This window comes from Thermobia domestica, chromosome 1, assembly GCF_964235325.1.
Source record: "Thermobia domestica chromosome 1, izTheDome1.hap1.1, whole genome shotgun sequence".
Lineage (NCBI taxonomy): Eukaryota > Metazoa > Arthropoda > Insecta > Zygentoma > Lepismatidae > Thermobia > Thermobia domestica.
In genome coordinates, this window is record NC_137454.1 from 389,370,593 (window position 1) to 389,385,279 (window position 14,687).

The window sequence follows — 14,687 nt, forward strand, 5'->3', positions numbered from 1 at the left end:
TCTTCGTCCGTAAGAAAGATCCTCCAACGCTGAAGGAATCGTTCTGCTTTCTGTTCCAGTTGGACCTTCAGCTGTGGAGTGAGGAAGTGATAAGTAGTTTGCCGATAATCTCTGAGTCCTTGTTACTTCTGAGCACACATAACATCGACGGTTTTGATGCATTTAGCTTGAGAGCTATGACTGAATGTTTCCGCACAGGATTTTATCTAATCCACATCACCACAGCTTTCACGAGCTTCTGGCTTCTCATCTATCTTTCCTGGGTCACTCCTCAACTGCCACTGTAACGGTTAATGGTCCGATGAACGAACAACCTGGTGATCTTTAGTGTCTACAGGGTTTTGAAAATTTGTAACGGTGGTTTGCGAACTTTGTGCAGTGCGATTACTGCCACATGGTTTTCGTATACAACCTACTCCATTCGATTCACACTAATTGACTTTTTCGCTATCGCAGTCAAGCACAGAATGATAGTGGTTGTTGTTTGCTGAAACATTGTGGGCTTACCTTAACACCCAATGCTGTCAACCATGTATCAACTTTGCAACAGCATTTATGGTACGACTAGGTATTATATTTGAACAACTGTTTTAAATAAGAGTACAAGTATGTCTTACCTCCATTCGTCGAGGAATAGCAATTGTTTCTTGCTGCTGAAGGAACTGGAATGTAGATAATTCTAAATGAGCTTGTTCTATCTGCTCGTACAGGTCTTGTAACTGTTTAATCAACCCTTGGGCTCGAGACTGAAAAAAAAAAAAAAAAAGCATTAAGTTAAGTTGATTGACATATCAATTACATACAGAAAGTTATAATTTTATTGATATAATAATAATAATAATAATAATAATAATAATAATAATAATAATAATAATAATAATAATAATAATAATAATAGTGGAAAGGAAACCACTACATAAGGTTGATTGTCTATATGTGTTCAATTTTCACGTCTCACCTATATTAGAAAAAAACATGGAACTATCATCAGTAGCCCTCGATGTGAGCACCATGTATCTTGGCAATAGTCCTGCACCGCAACTTCCATTGAGAAGGCTCCGTTGAAGCACAGGAACGAGAATCTTAAGCTACTCCTAATGGTAGGCTTTCCAGAGGTCACGGACAGTGGTGACACGAGATGGATGTGCTCTTTTGCCATCTATTGCACAATGGGATGTATATGATGAGGCCTTATCCATATATACACGGACTTGAGTTATTGCATTTCTTTACAAACGGGGCAGATGCAGATCTGTATAAACTGATGTGAGAATATGTTGCTGATAAAATGCGCAGTTGATTTTGCAGTTCTTAGGCATCTGCAAATCATTAACTTGCCTTCATAGCAGTATCCCGCGACGACTACAAATACCTTCGCGAAACCTGCTTTGCGCTGATGGATGAAGTCTGGGTGGGGTTTTGCGTCTCGTGAGGTGTACGTTACTGCTCGAATTTTTACCACAATTTGATACATAAATCCATGGTTCATTGAGTATGGAAACTAACTTCCACTTTTCTCCGGATAAAAGGCGTTTATAGAGCGCCTGCAGTGGTTCTTTCTCTCCCTTCGATGGGCTCCAATAAGGACATGTTCATGACTTTTAAACACCGTCCAGAGCTTTAATTTGCTACATAAGTTGCGGTTCACAGTTGACTGTATCACGCGCAATCATCTTGTCATCAACTGTTGTGTAGGAAGGTTTTCCTCTAGGGCCATTCGGCGCAACTTCCAAGCTACAGGTGGAGTCACCGCAGTACATGGTCGCTTTCTACTGTCCTTACTAAGTGAAAGAAGTACTGGAAAGACGTGATGTTTATGTCGATTAATAATGTTCCATTTTCCCTTCACTGTTTTTTAAGCTATGTCACGGAAAACTTGGCGTGGCAAAGTGCTACGACGTAGCCTTCTCAACTGGTTCATCTTGGAGCTACGACGAACCCTACACATGCAAACTTGACGCGATACTAGAATATTTTTGTCTTTCCCCTGCTGTTTGATTCATTTGAATCGGTCAATTCTGTGAGCACGGGTGAAGATTTAAAATCAAACCCACATAGACTGATGAACCTTCCGTATATGAACGATTCCCGGAACAAGTCAGCGAAGATCACGTAGACAGAGAAAGAACATTCCAGCGTATGACAGTGGGCGACTCAAATCCAGAGACAGAAGCCTTCATAAAAAGAATACAAGATGAATAACAAAAAATTAAAAGTAAAATAAAAAATAAAAAATGAAAAGCATCACAAGACATGATGATAAATGCAAATGATAGTAAATGCATCCAGAAGCAGTACAACATATCACAAATGGATGCGCAACGAAGACAAAAACTGAACATAAGCAAAGACATGATAAAAAAAATTCGAGACATGAGTAGCAAAATTCGAGAAATAGGAATGAAACAGAAAATGACACCAGAAGTACCGCATTAAATACTAAGCGAAAATGATATTACAAACAGATAAATACAAACTTTTTTTTTTTTTTTTTTGAGAAGACGAAGAAGAATAGGTATTATAAGAGTCCAGACATCACAGTAGCAAAGACAAAGAGGTACACTTAAAGAAAAGCACAATACCGCACACAACAAACCTGCAGAAGCACAGAGAGGAAAAAAAAAAAAAATAGAAAAATACCCAGCCCAAAGTAAAGGACAATAATGGGAAATAAAATATTTTAAAATACTACTAATAGCAAAGTAGCCCACAAGGCATTGAGAAGAGCACTTAAAACTGGAATTGAAAGAAAAAATCAAAGAAAATTACACAATTACACTTGACATATGCAGAATTATATATAATTTCCTGGTAACTTCAAAATATGGGTAAAAAAAAAAACAGAAACAGTAATATATTGGGTGGCCTGCATGTCACTATATAGTCTGCTCCGATGAGGAATAGAAAAACATTTCACAGCTATGCTATCCTATCTAAAGAAGATGATGATGATGATAATGAAGAAATTGGTGAAATAAACAAAACGGAAGACGCTAGAAGAAAAATCTATGCACACTGTGTTTGTCCATAACAGGTCCACATAGCACGAATCGGGATCGAACCAGGAACCGCACATACCGAAGATGAGAACTTTACATCACCGCGGCTTCTAGAAAAGAAGTGGAGAAAAATACAAATAATAGTAAGAAGAAACAGAAAAAGAGAGATATGAAGCCTTTACCACTCATCTAAAAGACAGCAATACGGATAAACGACAATCAAATGCTTGGCTTCAGAAAACTGAAACCTTTTCTGGAACAGTAGGATTTACGATGGCCATCCACACTAGGATGATACCAACCCTGAATGAACTATGGTGAATTCATGTTAAAGCACCGAATACCAGATGATGAAAAATGCAGAAAACATTGAGAAACATTAGAAACAATTGAACGTATTACACGTTCGTGCTGCATAATGGCTTCCACGGACTATCTGGAAAGACATAAGAATGTTGCAAAAGCCATTCACCGATTTCTGGCACATAACATGTGACTATAGTGATCGCACGGACTCGTGAAGTTTGACCTAGATCTACCAATTTTAGCACCCAACAGAATGCGAGGGTATCAAGCATGAAATCTTGCTAGTATTGTTTCTCGCGCTATACGAAAAACATCTGAGGGCACAGTGTTGTCGGATTGCCGCTAAGTTTCGATTTATTTATTTCGGTGTTATTGTTGTTGTCGATGTTTTACATTTTCGCTATCAATATTGTTATCGTTTAATTCGAATAACTGTTAGTGTTTGTGTTATAGTTCTTTTTGTCGTTCGTTTGCCATATCTTCTAAATTTGGCATGGTTGTTGATCTACTTCTGCCGTTTCACATTTTCTCAAGTGTGCGTTTGGACGGAAGATTCACGAATCGTACCAAATTCTTTCGATGTATCACACGTGATACTAAGCTGTTCTATGATTAGTGTAGAGTCCAAGCTTCATGAATCCTCGCAGTTTCTATAATCACCAATACCAAACCATACCAACCAAATCGAGCAATTGACAACGATAAATTTAAGATATACTGGGATCGAGAAAACAGAACGCATGTAAAAGAATCTGCAAACGGACCTGACATTATCATCAATAAACTCCGGTGAAGACAGTAAAGAGGATTACGCAAGATAGATGTATGGGATATGGATAGCCACCGTTAGCCGTTAAACTGTTAACGGATTCACTTCATTAACGAACTCGGTCGAGGTAACTGCTCTAGCTGTCTATTGCAAAATACAGAATTAAAAGCACAGAGTCCATTCAAGAGTTATAGTGAGGAGTAACGGACGTAGGTACTTACCTCATAAGTCTCACTGCGTAACCCTAATAAAATAGACCAAGTTAACTCTGATAGCAGCGCCAAATACTTACAAACAATATTTAGTACAAACAGTTGCAAATATAAAAACCTGGTACAGGAAATATATATATGAAAATGCCAGAAAGTTACAGTAATACAAATAATTATAATTACCATATGTGATGCAGCTCTTTCGAGAATTCCGCCAACAGTCTGCACTTGCTAGAGATGGTTCTCACTTTATCAAGTTAAACCCTGTTTAAACCGAAACATAGTAGTGATAATAATAACAAAATCAAATGCATAGTATACTTTCCTCGTAGTCAATGGTTATTATTGTCACTTTTCTTGCAGAAGATCCAATGCGAATACGCGATTCGGATCCCATGTTAAGCTGTAGGTTCAAAGTCCCATATAGTCTAGTTAAAAAGAGACGTCAACAATCCAATCAATCGATCTCTCATTCAAACTGAATTTAGAATGAAAATAGAGAACTTATCTCCTCTTTTCATCTGATCAAGCGGTTATATTTGACTTTTTATTAGGTCTGTCCGTGGTATTGTGTTTCTACTAATATCTGGTAAATAATTTTTCTATGCCCCGCGACCCCTTGAGTATTCCTTTGTTCTATAATCAATCCTACGGACATGACGCCCCATAGTTACTTCTCTTCTATGATATTTTCTTCTAGTTTTCTCTCCTCTCTGTCTGATGAAGTGTCAACGTAAACCTTTATTCATACTTGTAGTCAATGATCTTGGAATATAAAGGATATGCCATTGAATAAAAATGATTATGAATATCATATCTACTCCCTCTATATTTCTTGGATACTCACTTGAGAGGTTCAGAAGTAATATCACCAAGCCAGGTTTGAAGAGCAATTTTCGTTATTGGATGGGGTTTCTTCAAACCATGCTAAAACATGTCTTACAATATTCATTCAATGTCACTGGACTGGATTGTTGACACCAATGCAAAACAATCCCCGCGCCTAATGGAGTTTCCGCTAAACAGACACACGGCCATCCACAAAGTGGTGTAAAAATCATAACTCGTGAGACCAGTACACCTCCTTTCAGTCTTTTATCGTCTAATTTACACATTTGTTGCACTAGAAAATGAGAAGCCAACGCTTCTGCTGGAATAGCTCACATATGCGAGTGTACAACGTTAGGTTATGGGCGATATGTTTTCGAAAATGCCACGGCTGTATAATGTAGTTAACTGCTCTATGGTCGTAAGCTTGTGCGAGTCTGCATCATTCAATGAATACGACGATCACCCAGACCACATATGGTCATTTTTTAAGTGGGATTCATTCGGGCTCGCATAGGCTCAAGCTCACTATCTTCGATTGAGCTCGTAATCACTAATCTCAGGCCTGCACTCGCGCCCACTCCGGATCTCAATCCTCAATGGGATCGTGCTCACTTGATCTTATGTTCACTAATCTCACTGGTTTCGCTCTCGCTAATAGATCGGGATCCCTGTTCACAATAGGGCTGGGCTAAAAAATAAATAAAATTACAAAAATAAATAATATACTGAGCTACGTTACCTGATAACCTCCTGTGAGAACCTTCAACTTTTTCTCCATTTTCGCAGCTCTCTTTGCTTCCCGAGTCATGTGTCCACGATTCTGCTCTAATCTTTTATCTAATGATTCCAGTCTGTCTTTTTTACTTGCTAAATTGGCTCGCGTATATCTATTTTGACCTGGCAGAAACAGCACCTGCAGAACAAATGAACAAGTTAACAAAATTAGTTAACTACAAGCATATAACGTAACACAAGCTCCTAGCTCCATCTGACTTTCACTTGTTTGGACCACTCAAGGATGCTTTGCGTGGTCGCCGATTTGCCTCAGATTTAAACGTGCAAAATGCGGTGCAAAAGTGGCTTCACGACCAACCGAAAACCTTTTATTTGGAAGGAATACATAAGCTAGTTGACCGTTGGGCCAAGTGCACTGATAAGGAGGGAGATTACGTAGAAAAATGATGTGCATAGTATAACCCTAGCTTCATGTAAATAAATTGTAGAATGAAAAGTGTAGATAATTTTTGACTCCCTCGTAAAAGAAGACCATAAATGAGTCTTTCCAAATGTAGCTATTGGAAACTACGATTTACTAACAAAGAACATGAGAGACTCGAAAACAAGCACACTTGATTTTTGAATCTAAGCGTAATCGAATACTTTCTACTTCATAGATCATGTTTCACACATACAGAACATAAATAAATAAATAAATAAATAAATATATTCCAACAGAATAGAAATTTACAATTATTAATGGTAAAGCATGATAAACTAAATTTTAGCCCCATAAAAGTTGTTTCCTGTCGATTTTTTCGAAAACTGCGCATTAAGATTTAAGCATGTCATTTTATTTAAATTGATGTCATATTATATATATGTGTTTTAAAATGGCGCCCACGGATTACAGAGCGCTATTCTACAGGTCAAAATAAAGCAAAGCAAAAATGCTATATGATGGTATACCCTCCGGGGCCTCCTTCAGCGCTACGAAGAATTAGAAACTTCACTATGTGGCAATGTCGTAGATTAACTTGGAACCACCAGCATTACTCTACGACTCCATCAAACAGTTACATCAATTGTTACGCTAACAAGTAGTGCTAGAGTCAACATCTATTAAGTAGAACTGCCATCTGGAAAGAATCGATGCAACTATTTGATCGATTGGTAGATCTACTCCATGGTTCTGTCTGCAACGTTGCCACAGTGCAATTCTAGTCTTCAGACGAGGACCCGAATATTTTCACTTGTACAATACTGATCTGCAATCTGCAGGCACCATTTTAGAACACCCGATATATATATACAGTGAAACCTCTACTAACGGACACCTCTATAAAGCGGACAACTCCCATAACGGACATATTTTGTAATCCCCAAACACTGTAATAGGAAAAAAACATATTGGCAAACCTCTCTAAAGCGGACACTCTCTAGTACGGACACGGACAGTATTTCTTGTCTTTTATAGGTATTATTTACCTCCGTATTACGGACACTTTCTCTAGAAACAATTTGGAAAGTGCAGTAAAAATACACTTTAAGTAATTTATACGTATGTCACTAAGGAAGAACATGTGGGTGTGACAATATTTTGCCTCAACTGTCTGTTCAGCAACCCAGCAACCCAGAGGAAGGGTCTCTGTTTCACAATACCCTTATATCCTTTGCTTGCATTCCACTCCCACCCAATCTGTTTCAGAAACAAAAGTGATTGACAGTTGCCCACTGTTTGGAATGACACATCATTCTACTGTACCCGCTGGAATCTCTAACCAAACAGAAGCCAAGTTTGGTATTTTTGACCACGGGTACGCATATTGTCTTTTAAAAAAGTCATTGCTAGACTACAATTAACTCACAAATTAAAGCAACACACCGAAAACATAGTATGTAGCGATAAGTGTAAAGTGCAGAGAACTATAACATCTTATTCCCATGTTGTGCCTCGAATTGGATGGTGCAAGATAATGCAGGTACAGCAACATTTTGGTAATATTTATAAATACGTGATTCATGCAAAAATATTTTTTTCTAATTGCATATTACCTTGTTTATTAATTTACGTAAGAAAATATTGAAACCTCTCTAAGGCGGACACCTCTCTATAGCGGACAATTTTTGATTCCCCACGGCTGTCCGCTTTGGAGAGGTTTCACTGTATATATATATATATATATATATATATATATATATACACACGTCATCTTCCTTAGCATGGCAGACCACCAAATCTATGTGGTTTCTCAGATCATTAGCCTTTCTAGTTTTCTTCGATACAGACTTTATGGGACATCTTCAGAAATTTTAAGAAATAGCCAGTGACTCTACAAGCACTGCCATCCGCTTTAATGATTCTTCTGAGAAGAACAAAATTTAACAACCACTTTGCTATTAACACAAATAGAAAATATACCTGTGCTAAACACTCTTCCCACACTTGTGTATAAGCTTCAAGTGAGAGATCTCCATGGCCCATTCCTTGCTTAACAACATCCATTTCCCTCTTCAGGTATTCCCGCGCCTGTAAAGAAATTTATATAAATATAATCAACAACAACTTAAGGAATACATACTTTAAAAAATGGCGGTGGTAAAACAATTTACTGAAGTTACCGGTTGAGGGTGTTATTTTAATACCCTTTTAAACACAGAAATATCTAACATCTAACAGCAAGAATTTGTATTACGTCTTATTTCTTTCCATAAGTAAAACTTTACGCAGTACATTTGACATTTACACCAAGTACGGAACAACGTATCATATTTCCTGTAATGCTTCACTAAAATAGTGTTACGAGAGTATGAATTTTCTGACAACATTCATACGAGTGACAATCTTACTATCTCTTGTTCTTACGTGCACTATAATCCTACTGTACACAATTAACTAATAAGTAATGTACTATCCTACACAATTAACAAATAAATAATGTAATATCCTACACAATTAACTAATAAATAATGTAATATTCTACACAATTAACTAATAAATAATGTAATATCCTACACGTAGTCTATGTAAACACGAACATGCGCTTCTTATTCATAAACAACAACGTGCTCTTCTACAACTGCTACAAGAAGCAGACGACAGGCATCAACATCATCAGGTCATGTGACAGAAGAGGCATATTAGCAGGGTTCGCCCAAGTGAGCCCAGCCCGAAAAAACCCACCGGGTTTTTTCGGGTTGGACCCACCTGAAAAAACCCATCTTAAAACCCACCTGGGTTTTTGACTTTTTTGTTAGTGTATTATTGGTATAACTAAGGTGATCACATTGAAAGTTATTTTTATCAGATTTTAAACTTTCTTTGGGCGAATTATACGCTTTCATGTTAAAATAGACAACAATATTCAACATAAGACCTTTATAAAGCTCTAAATGCAGTGAATGAATGAATGAATGAATAAATAAATATAAAAAAACTCACCTTAGCTTGAGATAATTGTTGAACAAATTAATGTGCGGATTATGCTTATAGCCTATTTGAAGTAAAGTAAGCGATTGTATATTTTAGAAAATACTTTCCGTGAATAGTGTGTTTCCTGATTCGGCGCCGCCGAGGGACGTTATCCCTCATACGTTGACGGGTTTAAGGTCATAGGTGCCGGTACTAACAGTAAATATGTAAATACATTAGTAAAACTATTAATATTATTTCTTACCTTTGATGGTAACAAAAGTATTCAGTAAAATTTGGTTTTCCAACAACAGTTAAGTTCAGTCATTTGTTGCTAGCCTTCAAATAAGCATTCTGTAGAATCAACACTAGCAATAACGTAAAAACTCTTGTCAAAATTAAGAAGCTTAATGCTCGGAGCTCCGAAGACTACGTAACGCTTACTATTTCAAGTGCTGCATTCAAACTTCAGTATTAATGGAAGTTTCGATGTACAGTGAAGCAAGCTGCATTTTCAGGGAAAACCCGTCCTGAAAGAAGTGTTCGGGAAATTCCCTCAATTGAACGCAAAGGATCGAAAGTGAACTTCAACAATAAGACCATTTATTTTATTTGGTCTAGGAATTAATTCGTGCGGGTGGACAAGAGATGGCGCAACGAACGGAGCGTCCCACAGTTCCGTGTATCCACACATGTGTTGCAAACCCCTGTCATCGCGTATCGTTCGTAGTATAGGGCAGTGGATTAAAGCGTCAACAACACCAGTTTGTAGTTAAGTGAACATGGCGCAATTTGTGCCTGATAAAGTGTTTTTGCGGGGTGTCCTGCTGCATTACTTTAACATGCAGAAAAGTGCGACTGAAAGTCATCGTATTTTGGTGGAAGTGTATGGTGACCATGCTCTAGCTGAGCGAACGTGTCAGAAGTGGTTTGCACGGTTTAGAAGTGGTGATTTCGGCTTGGCAGACCAAGAGCGAGCTGGACAGCCAAAAAAATTTCAAGACGAAGAATTGACAGCATTGCTCGAGCAGGATTCGTGTCAAACGCAGGAACAACTTGCAGCAGCATTAGGCGTTGATCAAACAACAGTCTCCAAACGCTTGAAAGCCATGGGAATGATTCAAAAGATGTCACATTGGGTTCCACATGAATTGAAAGACAGAGACGTTGAAAGACGAAAAACCATTTGCGAATTGCTGCTTCAACGACAGAGCAGAAAGGGGTTTCTGCATCGAATTATTACGGGTGATGAGAAGTGGATCCATTACGAGAACCCTAAACGAAAAAAGGCCTGGGTGAAACCAGGTCCATCACAACCAAAACGAGATATTCACTGTGCAAAGGTTATGCTGTGCATATGGTGGGATATGAAAGGTGTGGTGTACTATGAGCTGCTGCAACCGGGTGAAACTATGAATGGAGAACGTTATCGACGACAATTAATGCGTTTGAAGCAAGCTCTGGCCAGAACACGACCAGAATGGGAGAACAGACATGATAAACTTATTGTTCAACATGATAACGCTCGCCCACATGTCGCAAAACCGGTCAAAACCTATTTAGAAAATGTCGGATGGGAAGTTTTACCCCACCCGCCGTGTTCACCAGACGTTGCTCCTTCGGACTACTACTTGTTCGATTGCATGAACAACGATTTGATTGGACAACGGTTTACTTCTTCAGAAGATATCGAAACATGGGTCTCTGACTGGATCGCTTCCAAGGATGAGGACTTCTTTCGCCACGGAATCCGTACATTGCCTGACAGATGGGCGAAAGTGGTGGCTAGCGATGGACAATATTTTTCTTAAGGTATTTATGTATTTTGTGTTTGTACTACAGCTTCAATGTGTGCGTACCAACCGCACGAATTAATTCCTAGACCAAATATGTTGAAAAATAAACAAAATAGACATAGAAAAATAGAATATTTAAGACATTTTGATGAATTATGTCTTTGTTTTAAATTAATATAGCTATTTGGTATTCATATTTGGCGAACGTCACTGAAGATCCTAGGATGACTCGATCTACATTTGTTAGTTTGTCTGCCTTTACCACACAGTGTTCAACTTTCGGTCTTTTAAATTTTCAGGATACAAACCAGAGACACTCTAAATTTTCTGTTTAGATTTTGGCAGCATACTAACGTAAAATTACAAAATGGCGCGCTTTTTTTAAAAATAGCTGATATCCACTGGCGAAAATCCCGGGGGGTGATGGGAACATATCCCCTACAATCTTGGAACTGTCCCCCTCAATAATCCAATTGGAAATGTGTCTTTTAGGAAGAAATGTGATGATTTATGTCCAACTGTCACAAAGGAAAGTGAGATGAACTTGATACCTCCCAGAATAAGCCTCAAATCTGACCGTCTCCCAGTGTTGAAGACAACTCTGATCCCCTACCCATGTTGTCCCGGAGTCCCACAAAGGGGACAAAATAGACGATATTATTATTGTTTTACAACTTTAAAGTCAGACTGGCAACATTGAAAACTGTTTACAGTGAATGATCATATTTGGATCATCCCTTGTAAACAGTTTTCAATTTTGCCAGTCTGATTTTAAAGTTGTAAAGCAATAATAATATCGTCGTATTTTATGTCCCCTGTGGAGGACGCCGGGACCGACATGGGTAATCCTCCTCAGCATTGTTTTTCGCCTTCGTAAATATTTTGTACATCGCATATATATAGGGTGGTAGGTAACTCCACCGACAAACTTTGGGAGGCGATTCCTTATATGAAATGAAAGAAAAAAGTTGTAATAAACATGGGATGAAAAACGTCTCCTTTCAGAGTTATGAGTCGCCGAAAATTCGAAAATTCACGTTTCGAAACGCTCTGTCTTAGAAACTACACGACCGATTCCAAGCAGTTTAAGGAATTACAAAGGAACTGGTATGCGCTCTATCTAAATATCCATGTTCTACCGTGGTCCGTTATCGGCAAAACGAACTGTAAAAAGGAAGTTGAGGTATAGGGATAATCCTTTAAGTACTAATGGCGCGTTCGTTTCGCCGATAACGGAGGATGTTAAAACATGGATATTTAGATAGATCGCATACTAGTTCCTGTGTAATTCCTTAAACCGCTTGGGATAGGTCCTATAGTTTCTAAGGCAGAGCTTTCGAAACATGATTTTTCGAATTTTCGGCGGTTCATAACTTTGAAAGGAGACGTTTCTCGACCTATGTTTATCAGAACTTTTATCTTTCGTTTCATATAAGGAATCACCTCCCAAAGTTTATCGGTGGAGTTACCTACCACCATGTATATATACCGTCTTACCCGTCCCCCTAATGTTGAAGACAAATTTCCGCCGCTGCTGATATCCACGCTACAAAGCGCAACTTTAGGTCTTTCAAGTTGAAATTTTCAAAGTAGAAGCACGAGAGACTAAATTAGCTGTACATATTTTGGCGGCCTAAAGTTTCAAGATGGCGGCCATTTTTTAAAATAGCGGGTATCCATGCTACAAGGTGCAATTTTCGGACTTTTAAAGTTGATATTTTGAGGGTAGAAGCACAAGACATTCTAAATTTGCTGTATAGATTTTTTTCGGAAATCCAATATAAAATTTCAAAATGGCGGCAATTTTTTCAAAACAGCAGTGAATAGAAAGTTGTTGCAAGTTCTGACAATGACACACATGAAATGTAAATCATATTTTAACATTTTTACCCCAAAGAGATTGAAATATTTCGAAAAAACCCAATTAAACCCGAAAAAACCCAATAAAACCCGAAAAAACCCACATGGGCCCAGGTGGGTTGGGTTTTTTCAAACCCTGCATATTAGCGTCACCGCTGTCCAGAAGATGGTATAAAACACGATCTTCATCGGCACCAGTTTCAGCTGGTGATCTCTTAACTTGCCTGAGGCTCTATGGGATGGATCCCAATCCCTCTCTTTGCTTGCTTGGAGCACTGAGAGTCTTAACCGCAACCACCTAGCTTGTCTGAAGCTCTGTGGTTTCCCTGCCCGCTTACCTTGTCTGGAGCTCTGCGGGACCTCAACCTTTCATTGCTTGCCTGGAGCGCTGAGAATTACTAAACCGTAACCACTTAGCTTGCCTGGAGTTCTATTGTATCCTTCCCTTGTCTGCCTAGGCCTTGGGACACCTATTTATCCACACTACATATAGAACTTTGTACTGGTCTTCGGACCACAATTATAGTGACTTTGTGTGTTATATTTGTATATAACAAGATTTTAATAATAAAAAAAATTGTGGGAGAAAATAGAATCCCGTGCTTGCTCTTCCTACTACCTTATCAACGTAAATAAAACAAACAAAATAAATAGAACTATTTATGTAAACGTCAGAAAATTCCTACAGTAATTTTGTGAAGAATTACGAGGAATAAGCAGTTTGTTCGTTACTTGGTATAAATAGCAAATATATTGAGCAATGCTTTGCTCATGGTAAAAAGTAAGAACTACTACAAATTCCCATTATCCATTACTAGATATTTATGCTATAATTTGACAGATATGCCTTTAACATTTGCTTAACATCGTTTTCTTTTTTTGCTTTCTTTTCAAGTTCATATACACATTAAACTTCCTGAATTTCATAATCATCAGATAAATGCATGGTGTTCTCACAATAAGATGTTTGTTTTCAATTCCCGGTTTTTTTTTCTTTAATATTTCAGTTTATTTATTTATTCATTCATTTTGCCATTTCAATTAGCGCAACGAAAAATTTATAATACATTATAAATACTTTAGTTTCTTTAACTGAAATATTAAAAAGTGAAAACTTTTAAAATAAATAAATAAATAAAAGAATTCCAGTCGTTGTAGCTAAGTTCTAAGCCCTAAAGTCAATTTCAGGCGAATACCAGGATTTTAAGATACCCCAAGTCAGTAGATACCTACGAAACTATGTTGTGTAGTAAATGTGATTTTTTCACCCATTTTCAGCACTGTGCCTATGTAAGAATTGAAAAAATGAAATGAAATCTTTGAGTTTTACGTCCCACGGTTATGCCGGTTAGGAGATGAGTGAAATGGTGGAATGAAGAAAGTGGGAGGAATTGGGAGAACACCGAGAAAACCAACGAGCACGGTGTTTGTCCACCACAAAGTCCACACGGCGCGAGCTGGGATCGAACCAGGGACTCCAAGCACCGGAGGTGAACGCTCCACCACTGAGCCACCGCGCCCCCTAATATTTAAGAATAGAATTTATAGTTTAACATAAGGTTGGAATTACAAGGACTGCCATTGTTAATTGAAACCAGGTTTCCCTCAGTGAAGACGGTATCACCACGGAGTTCTCTTGTATGTTGTAAATATGAAAGTTTAACAACAAAAATTGATGATGTTAAAATTATTTATGTAACGTATGATGTTCATCTGTACGTTATTATTCTTACCTAGATATAATGCAATTTCATTTTATTACATTTTGATTTTTCTTCAATACTT

At 37.9% G+C, this 14,687-nt stretch overlaps 1 protein-coding gene across 1 annotated transcript in view; it reads right to left on the reverse strand.

The window, feature by feature from the left end:
* Positions 1 to 14,687, reverse strand: part of Cdc5 (cell division cycle protein 21) — a 90,822-nt gene that overhangs the window by 3,993 nt on the left and 72,142 nt on the right. The window contains exons 13-15 of the mRNA XM_081732408.1: positions 8,257 to 8,364; positions 5,857 to 6,030; positions 618 to 746 (exon numbers count right to left, since the gene is read on the reverse strand). Of these exons, the coding sequence (XP_081588534.1) occupies positions 618 to 746; positions 5,857 to 6,030; positions 8,257 to 8,364 (411 nt within the window). The remainder of the gene's footprint in view (positions 1 to 617; positions 747 to 5,856; positions 6,031 to 8,256; positions 8,365 to 14,687) is intronic.